This window comes from Neoarius graeffei, chromosome 6 (assembly GCF_027579695.1).
Source record: "Neoarius graeffei isolate fNeoGra1 chromosome 6, fNeoGra1.pri, whole genome shotgun sequence".
Taxonomy (NCBI): domain Eukaryota; kingdom Metazoa; phylum Chordata; class Actinopteri; order Siluriformes; family Ariidae; genus Neoarius; species Neoarius graeffei.
The window spans coordinates 22,081,591-22,098,180 of NC_083574.1; the positions used below are offsets into that span (position 1 = coordinate 22,081,591).

General features: G+C 51.0%; 1 protein-coding gene across 1 annotated transcript in view; it reads left to right on the top strand.

The window, feature by feature from the left end:
- cngb1a (cyclic nucleotide gated channel subunit beta 1a) overlaps window positions 1–16,590 on the top strand; it is a 200,550-nt gene that overhangs the window by 104,519 nt on the left and 79,441 nt on the right. Inside the window, exons 15-16 of the mRNA XM_060924320.1 lie at window positions 14,642–14,683; window positions 14,877–14,933. Coding sequence (XP_060780303.1) covers window positions 14,642–14,683; window positions 14,877–14,933 — 99 coding nt within the window. The remainder of the gene's footprint in view (window positions 1–14,641; window positions 14,684–14,876; window positions 14,934–16,590) is intronic.

Here is a 16,590-nt window from a genome sequence, read left to right on the forward strand (position 1 = left end):
AAAACTGCTGTTAGCAGTCTGGCAAGAAGAGTGTGTGGCTCAAAATTTCAAGGATGGTGCCATCATAACCTTGTTCAAGAAGAATTGCTGCCTTACATGCAGAAATTACCAGGGCATTACCTTGCTTTCCATCACAGGGAAACTATTTGCCAAGGTCATACTCAACAGGATCTGGCCTGCAGTTGAGAAGTTTCTACCAGAGGCCCAATGTAGCTTCCGTGGAAGTAGATCCACCAATGACATGACGTTTGCTCTGTGCCAACTTCCTGAGAAATGGCATGAACAACATCAAGGACTTCAGATTATCTTCATAGTCTTAGTGAAGGCCTTTGACATGGTCAATAGGAAGATTATGTGGCAGCTCCTGCTCAAGATTGGTATACCACAGAAGCTTGTTAACATCATACAAAGCTTTCATGATGGTATGCAGGCTAGAGTATCAGTCAGCGGTGAGCTCACAGAGGATTTTGAGGTATCCAATGGTCTCCACCAGGGCTGAATATTGGCACATTTGGCTGCATATTGGCACATTTGTCTTATGTCATGCTCACAAATCCATGCCTGAATTTGGTGTCAACATTAGATACAAACTCGATGGCAATCTCTTCAATCTACATTGATTAAAGACCAAGTTGACAACCACCGCAAGGTTAATGACTTTGTGTATGCAGATGACGCTTCTATGGCAACTATCATCACCACATCTCTGCAGAATGCAGCAACCACACTAAATTACACGTGCAAGGATTGGGGATTAACTGTGAGCAAACCAAAGACAATGGTGATACATGTCAACTGCCCTGACCCTTCTCCAATAAAGATAGACAGTGTGGCAGCGGGGGCATGGTCAAGCGTCGGTCTGTGACCGGAGGGCGGAGTCAGGGAAGGTAAGTGGCAGAATCACTGCACCTGATGTTGATTAATGTGTGTTTGTGTGTCTTCCCCAGTGACCGCGCCCTATTTAAGGAGAGAGCAAGAGCAGAGGAGCTCTCTCCCCAACCAGACACCTGATGTGTGTGCGGGCGTCTGTGCATGTGTGTGCGCGTGTGTATACATGAGAGAGTGCAAAAGACAACTGAAAAGTGTCAAAATAAACAAGAGTTATGAAACTCAGTTCTGGCCTGCCGTCTTCTGTGCTCCTCCCACTCCTACAAACTGCTACAGTGGTGCTGAAATCCAGGATTGGAGCGCAGAAGAAGAACAGCCCCATGGAGTCCTCCCTGTTCGCCGACCTGGTCCACACCCTCGCCACGGCCCAGCAGAGCCAGCACCAGGCGCTAGTCGCCCTTCAGAAGGAGCAAGAGCAATGGTTCGAGGCCCTGGTGTTGGCGCAGCAGCAAGATCGACAGGCATTCTGGCACCTCCTCGCGTCGGCGGGGTCCACCACTTCCACCGCCACGGGCCCTTCCCCCCTCACCCTAACGAAGATGGGCCCGCATGACGACCCCGAGGCCTTCCTCACACCTTTCGAGCAGGTAGCAGAGGCCTCGGGCTGACCGGTGGAACAGCGCGCGGCGCGCCTCCTCCCCCTGCTAACGGGCAAGGCGCAGCTGGCCGCACTACAGCTCCCCGCCGACAGCCAGCTGGTCTACGCGGACCTCCGCTGGGCCATCCTCCAGTGTGTGGGGCGCTCCCCTGAACAGCAGCGACTGTGCTTGGAGGAAGTCGGTCGGCCGTTCACGTTTGCCAGCAACTCCAGGACGCCTGCTGGCGGTGGTTGAGGGCCAACAACCGCGACGCTGAGGGAATCATCGATCAGGTGGTACTGGAGCAGTTCATTGCTCGCCTACCCGCAGGAACCGCAGAGTGGGTCCAGTACCACCGCCCGGCGTCGCTGGATCAGGCCATTGAGCTGGCGGAGGACCATTTGGCGGCTGTCCCAATGGCAGGACAGCAGACAACCTCTTCTTCCCTCTCCTTTTCTCTCTCTCTCTCTCTCTCTCCCCTCCTGTGTCTCGTCCTCGCCCCATTTCCCCACCGCGGAGGCGAGGGCCGGCACCACTCCAGCCAGCCTGCCACACCCGCGGTGCCCTCCCGTTTCTCTGTTCTATGTCTGTCTCTCCCCCCCCCCTCAGGTGAGTGAGCCCCAGAGCGCCAGTGCAGAGAGGAAGCCCGGGCTGGTTTGCTGGCACTGCGGGGAGCCGGGCCACCTCCAACAGCAGTGCTCGGCAATGGAGGTGGGCGCGGTGGTTAGGCTCCCTGATGCGCCAGGAGCTGCCCTCGATCGGACCGGAGTGTATCGCATACCAGTGAGTATCCAAGGGGATACATATCAGGCTTTGGTGGACTCCGGCTGTAATCAGACCTCAATCCACCAAAGCCTGGTGCAAAACGAGGCATTGGGGGGAGCACAATTGGTGATGGTGTGTGTGCACGGGGATGTTCACAACTACCCTTTAGTGTCGGTCCACATTCTTTTTCGAGGGGAAAAATTTAGAGTAAAGGTGGCAGTTAATCCTCGTCTTACCCACTCGATAATTTTGGGGACTGATTGGCCAGGATTTGGGGAATTAATGAGTCATTTAGTGAAGAGCGGGTCCTGCCGTAGTTCCGCGGGGGGTCCTGGTGTCGCATTGGCCGGAGCAGCTGTCACAGAGCCGTCTACGTCATCTCCTCGTCAGAGTGAGGAGCCGCAGGCTCCTCCTCCTTCTATTGGGGAATCCCTTGCAGATTTCCCATTAGAGCAGTCACGAGACGAGACTCTGCAGCATGTGTTTGACCAAGTGAGAGTAATCGATGGTCAAACGCTCCAGCCAAACGCCACCCTGTCCTTCCCCTACTTCTCAATTATGAAGGATAGATTATACCGAGTGATGCAGGACACTCAGACTAAAGAACATATCATGCAGCTTTTGATTCCAAAAAACCGCCAGGAATTGGTATTCCAGGCGGCTCACTTTAATCCCATGGCTGGACACTTAGGGCAAGATAAAACACTAGCCCGAATAATGGCCCAGTTCTATTGGCCAGGAATCCGTGGCGATGTCCATAAGTGGTGTACGGCATGCCGCGAATGCCAGTTAGTAAATCCAGCGGCCATTCCAAAAGTGCCTTTGCGCCCTCTCCCATTAATCGAGACCCTGTTCGAAAGGATTGGGATGGATCTCATCAGGTCATTAGATCAGGCAACACGAGGGTATCGCTTTATATTAGTTATAGTGGACTATGCAATGCAATACCTGGAAGCAGTGCCTCTTCGCAATATCTCAGCATGCAGTATTGCGGAAGCGCTCTTCCGCGTCATCTCCCGAGTTGGAATCCCCAAAGATATTCTGACTGATCAAGGCACCTCGTTTATGTCACGAACACTGAACGAACTGTATGGGTTATTAGGAATTAAGCCAATCTGCACCAGCGTTTATCACCCACAAATGGATGGTTTACTTGAACGATTCAATCGCACCCTCAAAAATATAATTAAGAAATTCGTAAGCGAGGACGCACATAATTGGGATAAATGGCTCAAACCCTTGTTATTTGCAGTGCAAGAGGTCCCACAAGCCTCCACGGGGTTCTCCCCGTTCGAATTGTTATATGGGCGTAAGCCGCGTGGCATTTTAGATGTGCTGCAAGAAAACTGGGAGGAGAGACCTTCACCAAGTAAAAATGAGATTCAATATGTTATTGACCTGCGCGCAAAACTCTACAGACTCACCCACCTAACCCTTGCGGCAGGCTCAGAAACGGCAAACCCGCCTGTATGACAAGGGTACGCGCCTTAGGGAGTTCGCACCGGGAGATAAAGTACTCTCATAGTTGCCCACATCGAGCTCCAAATTAATTGCCAAGTGGCAAGGACCCTTTGAGGTCACACGGCGAGTCGGGGACGTCGACTATGAGGTGAGGCAAATGGACAGGGGTGGGGCGCTACAGATTTACCACCTCAATCTACTCAAACTCTGGAATGAGGAGGTCCCTGTGGCATTGGTGTCAGTGGTTCCAGAGAAGGCAGAGCTGGGGCCGGAGGTTCAAAAGGGAACATTGGCATCGCGTACCTCTCCAGTCCCCTGTGGAGACCACCTCTCCCCAACCCAACTCGCGGAGGTTGCCCAGTTGCAGACCAAATTTTCGAACATGTTCTCGGCCCTGCCCGGCCGCACCGACCTCATAGAGCACCACATTGAGACGCCCCCAGGGGTGGTAGTGCGCAGCCGCCCTTACCGGCTACCCGAACACAAGAAAAAAGTGGTTCGGGAAGAACTTGAGGCCATGCTTGAAATGGGCATCATCGAGGAGTCCCACAGTGACTGGAGCAGCCCGGTGGTCTTGGTACCCAAGGCTGACGGGTCGGTCCAGTTCTGTGTAGACTATAGAAAAGTCAACGCGGTGTCTAAATTCGACGTGTACCCAATGCCTCGTATTGATTAGTTGCTCGATCAACTAGGCACAGCTCACTTTTACTCGACACTGGATTTGACAAAAGGTTATTGGCAGATCCCCTTGACTCCATTATCCTGAGAAAAAACGGCCTTTTCCACACCGTTTGGCTTACACCAATTTGTCACACTTCCTTTTGGGCTGTTTGGGGCACCTGCTACATTCCAGCGGCTGATGGATAGGGTCCTCCGCCCCCATGCCACTGACGCGGCCGCATACTTAGATGACATCATCTACAGTAATGACTGGCCGCGGCACCAACAACATCTGAGGGCCGTCCTTAGGTCGCTGAGGCGAGCGGGTCTCACAGCCAACCCGAAGAAGTGTGCAATTGGGCAGGTGGAAGTACGGTATCTGGGCTTCCACTTGGGCAACGGGCAGGTGCGTCCCCAAGTTAACAAGACAGCAGCAATTGCAGCCTGCCCGAGGCCCAAGACCAAAAAGGGGGTGAGACAGTTCCTGGGGCTGGCTGGCTACTATCGTAGGTTTATACCTAATTATTCGGACGTCACCAGCCCGCTGACTGATCTCACTAAAAAGGGGGCACCAGATCCGGTCCAGTGGACGGAGCAATGCCAGCGGGCTTTCTCTGCGGTGAAGTCTGCACTGTGTGGGGGGCCACTGTTACACTCCCCTGACTTTTCTCTCCCCTTTATGTTACAGAAGGATGCATCGGACAGAGGGCTGGGGGCTGTTTTGTCCCAGGAGGTGGAGGGGGAGGACTGCCCAGTGCTGTACATCAGTAGGAAGCTGTTGGTGCATGAGGGGCGCTACAGCACCATTGAAAAAGAGTGCCTGGCGATCAAGTGGGCGGTCCCTTGCCCTCCGTTACTACCTGCTGGGATGCCCTTTCACCCTCTGTTCAGACCACGCGCCTCTCCAGTGGCTCCACTGCATGAAGGATGCCAACGCGCGGATCACCCGTTGGTATCTGGCAATCCAACCCTTTAACTTCAAGGTGATCCACAGGCCAGGGGCGCAGATGGTCATGGCGGACTTCCTCTCCCGTCAAGGGGGGGGAGTCGGCTGCAGGCCGGACGGCCACCCGGCCTGAGTCAGGCGGCGGGGGCGTGGTCAAGCGTCGGTCTGTGACCGGAGGGCGGAGTCAGGGAAGGTAAGTGGTAGAATCACTGTACCTGATGTTGATTAATGTGTGTTTGTGTGTCTTCCCCAGTGACTGCGCCCTATTTAAGGAGAGAGCGAGAGCAGAGGAGGAGCTCTCTCCCCAACCAGACACCTGATGTGTGTGTGCATGTCTGTGTGTGCGCGTCTGTGTGTGTGTGCGCACGTGTGTATACACAAGAGAGTGCAAAAGACAACTGAAAAGTGTCAAAATAAACAAGTTACAAAACTCAGTTCTGGCCTGCCGTCTTCTGTGCTCCTCCCACTCCTACAAACTGCTACAGACAGCTACATTCTCAAACATGCTAAGACCTTTACATACCTTGGTGGTGATCTAACTGATGATTTGACATTGGACTCAGATATCAAGAGGCACAGCAGCATTCCGCTCCCTCAGCTCAAGAGTGTGGAACTGCCAAGGTCTCTCAATATCAACCAAACTCACTGTATACAAGTCCATTGTGCTTCCATCTATACTCTACAGCAGTGAGATATGGCCCACTCTTGCTTACCAAATCCTCAACATCAAATGGTGGCACAAAAAGACCAACACAGAAGCACTACAACGTGCCCAGACCACTACCATTGAAACAATGGCTCGCAACAACAGACTAAGGTGGCTCAGGCATATGTGTCAAATGGAGGACACCCGCATACCAAAACAGATGTTGTTCAGGAAACGTGCTGAAGGAAAGAGAGGCAGACCCAAAAAACACTGGAAGGACTGTGTCAAGCAAGACCTTAAAAGACATTCGGTTTCGATCCAGCCTCTTGGCACCAACTTACTGCCGACCGAGATGCCTGACATGCTCAGACTAATAAAGGCTGCATCCTGTCCAAGGCACAACAGATCCTGCGACAAGAAAGGCGCCATGACAGACGTCATGTGAGAGTTCTCCATCGGCAGAGATGACAGGGACCATAGGCAGACGGCAATTATTTACTGTTTACTGTTTGATCTCAAATGCATTAAGAAGGCAAGGAACTCATCCACTAATTGCCTTTTGATGTGACACATGTTAATTGAAAAGTATTCTAAGTCTAAGTGACTACCTCATGAAGCTGGTTAAGATAATGGCAATAGTGTCCAAAGCATCATCAAGGTAAATGGTGGCTACTTTGAATAATCTAAAATATGAAAAGTTTTTTTTTTTTTTGGGGGGGGGGTAACACTTTTTTTATTTACTGCATAATCCATGTATGTTCCATGTGTTATTTCATAGTTTTGATGTCTTCAGTATTGTACTACAATGTAGAAAATAGTCACAATACAGAAAAACCTATGAATGAGTAGGTGTGTCCAAACTTTCGACTGGTACTGTACAAAGCCACCATAATGCAGCATAATGACGCTTATAAAATCAGAGCCTGTATTTGCTCTTATAGTCTCATATGGAGATGTAGAGATGTGACTAAAAGGTATAGTTTCAAAGGTTTCTCAGCTAATGTTTTCTATATACAGAAAGGTTGTAAAATTACCCAAAATCTTGACTGAAGTAACAATGCAATGACTAATCAAAATACCTCCTCTGGTAAAAACCTGAGCTACAGCTTCAAACTCCTGCATTTACTTAAAGTAGGAAAGTAATGATTTTAGATTTTTATTATTTCACCAAGGAACATGAGAAAACATTAATTAAGACTGAATAACAACAGCTTTATTCTTAATCCACAATCTTTAATATGTTAGCTAGTTCATAACTTTGACAATACAAACTAACTGAAAGTCTACAGTGATCTGTCACAGGACCAATGTCAATGTATATAATGCATTTATTCTATCCACTGGTTATGAGCAATCGCATGCTCTGATTGGCTACTCTACTACTAGGCTATCAGCTCATATTCCGTGAGTAGAGAAAAACAAAACTGGGAAAAAACACCTGGGAAAAACAACTGTTCAGATTTCTATTGTTAGGAATATATAGTAGATCAATGGTTTGGAGCTGTCTGATGATTAAAATCATCTGTACAATTGAGTGATTTAATGCTGTGATGTCATAAAAGGTAGAAGATGCTTTAGAAAAATAGGAAGCAAAAGTGATGATAAAAGTAACTCAAGTAAAATACACATACTTGAAAACCAGACGTCTGATCTCATTATCTCTAGCCGCTTTATCCTGTTCTACAGGGTCGCAGGCAAGCTGGAGCCTATCCCAGCTGACTACGGGCTAAAGGCGGGGTACACCCTGGACAAGTCGCCAGGTCATCACAGGGCTGACACATAGACACAGACAACCATTCACACTCACATTCACACCTACAATCAATTTAGTCACCAGTTAACCTAACCTGCATGTCTTTGGACTGTGGGGGAAACCGGAGCACCCGGAGGAAACCCATGCGGACACGGGGAGAACATGCAAACTCCACACAGAAAGGCCCTCGCCGGCCACGGGGCTCGAACCCGGACCTTCTTGCTGTGAGGCGACAGCGCTAACCACTACACCACCGTGCCGCCCAAAACCAGACGTAAGTACAATAAAAAGTATATGGAATTTCTTAACATTGTTCCTTTGGATATACAGTGCCTTGCAAAAGTATTCATACCCCTTGAACTTTTTCACATTTTTCCACCTTACAACAACGAACTTAAGTTTTTTATTGAGACTTTATGTGATAGACCAACACAGAGTAGCACATAATTGTGAAGTGAAACGAAAATGATAAATGGTCTTCAAAATTTTAAACAAATAAAAATCTGAAAAATGTGGTGTGCATTAGTATTCAGCCCCCCTGCGTCAATACTTTGTAGAGCCACCTTTTGCTGCAATTACAGCTGCAAGTCTTTTTGTGGTATGTCTCTACCAGCTTTGCACATCTAGACACTGAAATTTTTGCCCATTCTTCTTTGTAAAATAGCTCAAGCTCAGCCAGATTGGATGGAGAGCGTCTGTGAACAGCAATTTTCAAGTCTTGCCACTGATGCTCAATGGGATTTAGGTCTGGACTTTGACTGAGCCATTCTAACACATGAATATACTTTGATCTAAACATTGTAGCTCTGGCTGTATGTTTAGGGTCATTGTCTTGCTGGAAGGTGAATCTCTTTCCCAGTCTCAAGTCTTTTGCAGCCTCCAACAGGTTTTCTTCCAGGACTGCCCTGTATTTAGCTCCATCCATCTTCCCATCAACTCTGACCAGCTTCCCTGTCCCTGCTGAAAAAAAGCATCCCCATAGCATGATGCTGCCACCACCATGTTTCACTGTGGGGATGGTGTGTGCAGGGTGATGAGCAGTGTTAGTTTTCCGCCACACATAGCACTTTGCATTTAGTTCAAAAAGTTCAACTTTGGTCTCATCTGACCAAAGCACCTTCTTCCACATTGTAGCGCGTATTGAGTGTGGGTGGAGCACAGAGGACGGCAGGACAGCGTTTGGAGGCAGACAAGGTGATTTATTCTTATAACTTTTCAGTCTAAAAATCTTAGTTATTCATTTATTCACACACTCGTCTGGTCCCGGATTGCGCTCCCTCTCCTCTCTCTCTGCCTCCTTAAATAGGGAGCGGTTACTGGGAAAACACACACACAAACACAGGTTAATTATCCTCAGGTGTCGCGATTCTGCCACTCACCTTCCCCGGCTCCACCCTCCTGTCACAGACCGGCGCTTGACCACGCCCCCGCTGCCACATACCCCCACTGCCCGACTCAGGCCGGGCGCTCGTCCGGCCGGCAGCCGACTCCCCCCCCCCCTCGACGGGAGAGGAAGTCCGCCACGACCATCTGCGCCCCCGGCCTGTGGACCACCTTGAAGTTGAAGGGTTGGAGTGCCAGATACCAACGGGTGATCCGCGCGTTGGCATCCTTCATGCGGTGGAGCCACTGGAGGGGCGCGTGGTCCGAACAGAGAGTGAAAGAGCACCCCAGCAGGTAGTAACGGAGGGCGAGGACCGCCCACTTAATCGCCAGGCACTCTTTTTCAATGGTGCTGTAGTGCCCCTCACGCACCGACAGCTTCCGGCTGATATACAGGACCGGGCGGTCCTCCCCCTCCACCTGCTGGGACAAAACGGCCCCCAGCCCTCTGTCCGACGCATCGGTCTGCAACACAAAAGGGAGAGAGAAGTCAGGGGAGTGTAAAAGTGGCCCCCCACACAGTGCAGCCTTTACCTCAGAGAAAGCCCGCTGGCACTGCTCCGTCCACTGGACCGGATCTGGCGCCCCCTTTTTAGTGAGGTCAGTCAGCGGGCTGGTGACGTCCGAATAATTAGGTATAAACCTACGATAGTAGCCAGCCAGCCCCAGGAACTGCCTCACCCCCTTTTTGGTCTTGGGCCTCGGGCAGGCCGCAATCGCTGCCGTCTTATTAATTTGGGGACGCACCTGCCCGTTGCCCAAGTGGAAGCCCAGATACCGTACTTCCACCCGCCCAATCGCACACTTCTTCGGGTTGGCAGTGAGTCCCGCCCGCCTCAGCGACCTAAGGACGGCCCTCAGGTGTTGTAGGTGCCGCTGCCAATCATTACTATAAATGATGATATCATCTAGGTAAGCGGCGGCATAGGTGGCGTGGGGCCGGAGGACCCTATCCATCAGCCGCTGAAATGTAGCGGGCGCCCCAAACAGCCCAAAAGGAAGTGTGACGAACTGGTGTAAGCCGAACGGTGTGGAAAAGGCCGTTTTTTCCCGGGATAATGGAGTCAAGGGGATCTGCCAATATCCCTTCGTCAAATCCAGTGTCGAGTAAAAGCGAGCCGTGCCTAGTCGATCGAGCAGCTCATCAATACGAGGCATTGGGTACGCATCAAATTTAGACACCGCGTTGACTTTTCTATAGTCCACACAGAACCGGACCGAGCCGTCGGCCTTGGGAACCAAGACCACCGGGCTGCTCCAGTCACTGTGGGACTCCTCGATGATGCCCATTTCGAGCATGGCCTGAAGTTCTTCCCGAACCACCTTTTTTTTGTGTTCGGGTAATCTATAAGGACGGCTCCGCACTACCACCCCCGGGGGCGTCTCTATGTGGTGTTCTATGAGGTTAGTGCGACCGGGCAGGGGCGAGAACACATCCGAAAACTCGGCCTGCAACTGGGCGACCTCCGTGAGTTGGGTCGGGGAGAGGTGGTCTCCACAGGGGACCGGAGAGGTACGCGATGCCAATGACCCTTTTTGGACCTCCGGCCCCAGCTCCGCCTTCTCCGGAACTACCGACACCAACGCCACGGGGACCTCCTCGTTCCAAAGTTTCAGCAGATTGAGGTGGTAGATCTGTAGCGCCCCCTCCCTGTCCGTTCGCCTAACCTCATAGTCGACGTCCCCGACTCGCCGTGTGACCTCAAAGGGTCCTTGCCACTTGGCGATTAATTTGGAGCTCGACGTGGGCAACAGGACGAGTACCTTATCTCCCGGAGTGAACTCTCTAAGGCGCGTGCCCTTGTTGTACAGGCGGGCTTGCCGTTCCTGGGCCTGCCGCAAATTCTCCTGAGTTAGGTGGGTGAGCGTGTGGAGTTTTGCGCGCAGATCCATAACGTACTGAATTTCGTTTTTGCTCGGTGAAGGTCCCTCCTCCCAATTTTCCCGCAGTACATCTAAGATGCCGCGCGGCTTACGCCCATATAATAATTCAAACGGGGAGAACCCCGTGGAGGCTTGGGGGACCTCTCGCACTGCAAACAACAAGGGTTCGAGCCACTTATCCCAGTTACGTGCGTCCTCACTTACGAATTTTTTGATAATATTCTTGAGGGTGCGGTTGAACCGTTCAACTAAGCCGTCCGTCTGTGGGTGATAAACGCTGGTGCGGATCGGCTTAATACCCAGTAGCCCATACAGTTCGCTCAGTGTTCGTGACATAAACGAGGTGCCTTGGTCAGTCAGAATCTCTTTCGGGATTCCAACCCGGGAGATGACGTGGAAGAGGGCCTCCGCAATACTGCGTGCTGAGATATTGCGAAGAGGCACCGCTTCCGGGTATCGCGTTGCATAGTCCACCAGAACCAATATAAAGCGGTACCCTCGTGTTGACCGATCTAATGGCCCGACGAGATCCATCCCAATCCTTTCGAACGGGGTCTCGATTAATGGTAGGGGGCGCAAGGGCGCTTTTGGAATGGCCGCTGGATTTACTAACTGGCATTCGCGGCACGCCGTACACCACTTACGGACGTCGCTGCGAATCCCCGGCCAATAGAACCGGGCCATTATCCAGGCGAGTGTCTTATCCTGCCCGAGGTGTCCAGCCATGGGATTAAAGTGAGCCGCCTGAAATACCAATTCCCGGCGGCTCTTTGGAATTAGCAATTGGGTGACTCGCTCTTTCGTCTGAGTGTCCTGCGTCACTCGGTATAACCTATCCTTCAAAATGGAAAAATAGGGGAAGGACGGGGTGGCGCCCGGCGGGAGCGTCTGACCATCGATTACTCTCACTTGGTCAAACGCGTGTCGCAGAGTCTCGTCTCGCGATTGTTCCAGTGGGAAATCCGCGAGGGATTCCCCAATAGAAAGAGGAGGGGCCGGTGGCTCCTCACTCCGTCGCGGAGATGACGTAGACGGCTCTGCGACCGCAGCTCCAGCCAAAGCGACACCGGGACCCTCCCCTGTTAACCGGCAGGACCCACTCTTTATTAGGCGTGCCATTAAACCCCGAAATCCCGGCCAATCAGTCCCCAAGATCAAAGAGTGGGTAAGGCGAGGATTAACCGCCGCCTTCACTATCGATTTCTCCCCTCTGAAATGTATGTGGACCGACACCAACGGGTAGCTGTGAATATCCCCGTGCACACACAACACCTTCACCCCTTGTGCTCCCCCCAATGCCTCGCCTTGCACCAGGCTTTGGCGGATTGAGGTCTGATTGCAACCTGAATCCACCAACGCCTGATATGTAGCCCCTTGTACACTTACCGGTATGCGATACGCTCCGGCCCGATCGAGGGCAGCCTCTGGCGCGTCGGGGATCCGCACCACCGCCCCCACTTCCATCACTGCACACTGTTGCTGCAGGTGGCCCGGATCCCCGCAGCGCCAGCAAACCGGCCCGGGCCTTCCCTCTGCAGCTGTGTTCTGAGGCTCACTCACCTGAGGGGGGGGAGAGACAGACACAGAAGGGAGAAACGGGAGGGGACCACGGGTGCGGCGGGCCGGCTGGGGTGGAGCCGGCCCCCGCCTCCGTGGTGGGGGAATGGGGCGAGGACGGGACACGGGAGGAGGGGGGGGAGAAAGAGAGAGAGAAGAGGAGAAAGAAGATGCTGTCGTCCGCTGTCCTGCTGCAGGAACAGCCGCCAGATGATCCTCCGCCAGTCCCACGGCCTGATCCAGCGACGCCGGGCGGTGGCACTGGACCCACTCCGCGGTTCCAGCTGGTAAGCGGGTGATGAACTGTTCCAGCGCCACCTGGTCGATGATTCCCTCGGCGTCGCGATCTTCGGCCCTCAGCCACCGCCAGCAGGCGTCCCGGAGCTGCTGGCCGAACGCGAACGGGCTGCCGACTTCCTCCATCCGCAGCGCGCGGAAGCGCTGGCGCTGCTGCTCCGGCGTGCGCCCCACGCGCTGGAGGACAGCCCGGCGAAGGTCGGCGTAGGCCAGCCTGCGATCGGCGGGGAGCTGTAGCGCGGCCAGCTGCGCCTCTCCCGTCAGGAGGGGGAGGAGGCGTGCCGCGCGCTGCTCCATCGGCCACCCCGAGGCTTCGGCGACCTGCTCGAACAATGTGATGAAAGCCTCGGGGTCGTCCTGCGGGCCCATCTTGGTCACGGTGAGGGGAGACGGGCCCGCGGCCGGGGCGCTGGTGGACCCCGCCGACGCGAGGAGACGCCGGAACGCCTCTCGATCTTCCTGCTGGGCCAGCACCAGGGCTTCGAAGCGGCGCTCCTGCTCCTTTCGGAGCGTGACAAGTGCCTGGTGCTGGCTCTGCTGAGCCGTGGCGAGGGCGTGGACCAAGTCCGTGAACGGGGAGGATTCCATGGGGCTGCTGTGTTGGTGCTCCACCTTATCCCGGGTTTCGGCACCACTGTAGCGCGTATTGAGTGTGGGTGGAGCACAGAGGACGGCAGGACAGCGTTTGGAGGCAGACAAGGTGATTTATTCTTATAACTTTTCAGTCTAAAAATCTTAGTTATTCATTTATTCACACACACACACTCGTCTGGTCCCGGGTTGCGCTCCCTCTCCTCTCTCTCTGCCTCCTTAAATAGGGAGCGGTTACTGGGAAAACACACACACAAACACAGGTTAATTATCCTCAGGTGTCGCGATTCTGCCACTCACCTTCCCCGGCTCCACCCTCCTGTCACAGACCGGCGCTTGACCACGCCCCCGCTGCCACACACATGTTTGCTGTGTCCCCTACATGGCTTCTGGCAAACTGCAAATGGGACTTTTTATGCCTGTCTTTCAACAATGGCTTTCTTCTTGCCACTCTTCCAAAAAGGCCAGATTTGTGGAGTGTACGACTTATAGTTGTCCTGTGCACAGATTCTCCCACCTGAGCTGTGGATTTCTGCAGCTCCTCCAGAGTGATCATGGGCTTCTCGGCTGCTTCTCTGACCAGTGCTCTCCTTGCTCGCTCTGTCAGTTTAGGTGGACGGCCATGTCTTGGTTGGTTTGCAGTTGTGCCATACTTATTCCATTTTTGAATGATGGATTGAACAGTGCTTCTTGAGATGTTCAGAGCTTAGGATATTTTTTTAATAACCTAACCCTGCTTTAAACTTCTCCAGAACTTTATCCCTGACCTGTCTGGTGAGTTCTTTGGTCTTCATGATGCTGTTTGTTCTTCAGTGTTCTCTAACAAACCACTGAGGCCTTCACAGAACAAGTGTATTTATGCTGAGCGTAAGTTACACACAGTATGACTCTATTAACTAATTAGATGACTTCTGAAGGCAATTGATTGCACTGGATTGTATTTAGAGGTATCAGAGTACAGGGGGCTGAATACTAATGCACACCACATTTTTCAGATTTTTATTTATTTAAAATTTTGAAGACCATTTATCCTTTACGTTTCACTTCACAATTATGTGCTACTCTGTGTTGGTCTATCACATAAAATCTCAATAAAAACTTTTAAGTTCGTGGTTGTAAGTTGGAAAAATGTGAAAAAGTTCAAGGGATATGAATACTTTTTCAAGGCACTGTATACCAAACTCTTCAACACAGTCTTGAGTCCTCACCTGTTCACTGTTTTTTCTTCAAAGACTCTCCAACATCCAGGAGGAAGAGAACGAAGATGACCCGGAGTAAGTCCCACCACTCCCTGTCCTCCCTCACTTCATTCCTTCCACACTCCATGCTTTGCACTTTGGTGCACACTGAAAATTTGCACTTTGTTGCATACTTGATGCTCATTCTGCTTTCCCTTTGTTGTGGATTCTCTTTATCTGGTGCTTTTTTGGAAGCTGAGGAGTTTGTTGTTTGTGGCTTGTCATACAGGTTACAGCTGCTGCGTGAGGAGAATGAGGAAGACGGCAGGGAGAGTAATAATGCTGAGTAAGCATGTTCAACAAATAAGGACAACACATTTGTATCCAGGTGGTTTAGTGGTTAGCACTGTCGCCTCACAGCGAGAAGGTACTGGGTTCGTGCCCAGCGGCCAACAAGGGCCTTTCTGTGTGGAGTTTGCATGTTCTCCCCATGTCTGCGTGGGTTTCCTCTGGGTGCTCCGGTTTTCCCTACAGTCCGAAGACATGCAGGTTAGGCTAATTGCTGGCTCTAAATTGACCATAGGTGTGAATGTGAGTGTGAATGGTTGTTTGTCTGTGTGTCAGCCCTGCAATGACCTGGTGACTTGTCCAGGGTGCACCCCGCCTTTCGCCCATAGTCAGCTGGGATAGGCTCAAGCTTACCTGCGACCCTGTACAGGATAAGTGGCTGCAGATAATGGATGGATGAATGGATGGCATTAGTATCCAAACTTACACTTACAATGTGTGGCATGGATAGATACTAATTAGGTTTCCAAGAGCTCTCTGCTGTTATAAATAAAATACTTTCTGATAATAACTACTTTCTGATACAGTATTTCAGGACTAGACCTTCTCAGACATACCGGGTATAGTGTGGTTCAAAACAAGAGTCCACTACCAACAACTGTGTCCATCATCATGCAAAAATTAATGCAAAATTTTACTCAGTTTGTCCTGTATATAATAATATATTGATTTGTCTCAGTTTTCAAATATAGTTTACTTAATTATTAATGGCCTTGATGCCATATATGGAGTTATGAAATAACTGACTGTTGGTAAAAAGACCATGTCTGAAGCTCTAACATCTTCCAAGTTAACTTCTGCACCCACCACCTTCCCATCTCCTCCCTATTATTCAATGAAACACTTCAGTGAGAGGCCTATGTTTTCACTTCCACAGTCACTCTCTGTGTTGTTTAGTTTTGCATGCACAAATTAAATTTTGTTCAAATGGTAACATATTTCACATGTCTTTTAAGTACTAGCAAATGATGTAAACTAAATTACCCTGTTGATCAAAATAGCACCCTACTTCCTATTCTCACTCTTCTGCAAAGTGCAATATTATTGAATTGTATATTATATGGTACTGTTATAGAAAAATGTATCATTGTTGACGTGGTGATTAACATTTAAGGAAGTCTTCAGTGTCAGCACTTTAAAACAGTCAGAAGTAAAGCTGCATTTTGTCTCATTAATTTCAAGAGAAAGTGAAGCTTATAATAACTGTTTATAGCTGCTATAACAAGTGAAAACAGCAACTAGCATGTTTTAAAAACATTCTACAACATTAATTGTAACCAACTTCAGAGTGATAACAACAACTCCTCATGTGGCTGCATCACTCATTCTCATTATCTCTAGCCGCTTTATCCTTCTACAGGGTCGCAGGCAAACTGGAGCCTATCCCAGCTGACTACGGGCGAAAGGCGGGGTACACCCTGGACAAGTCCCCAGGTCATCACAGGGCTGACACATAGGCTACGTTTACATTAGACCGTATCTGTCTCGTTTTCTTCGCGGATGCACTGTCCGTTTACATTAAACCACCTGGAAAAGCCGGGAAACGGGAATCCGCCAGCGTCCACGTATTCAATCTAGATCGTATCTGGTCCGGTGCTGTGTAAACATTGAGATACGCGAATACGCTGTGCTGAGCTCTAGCTGGCGTCCTCATT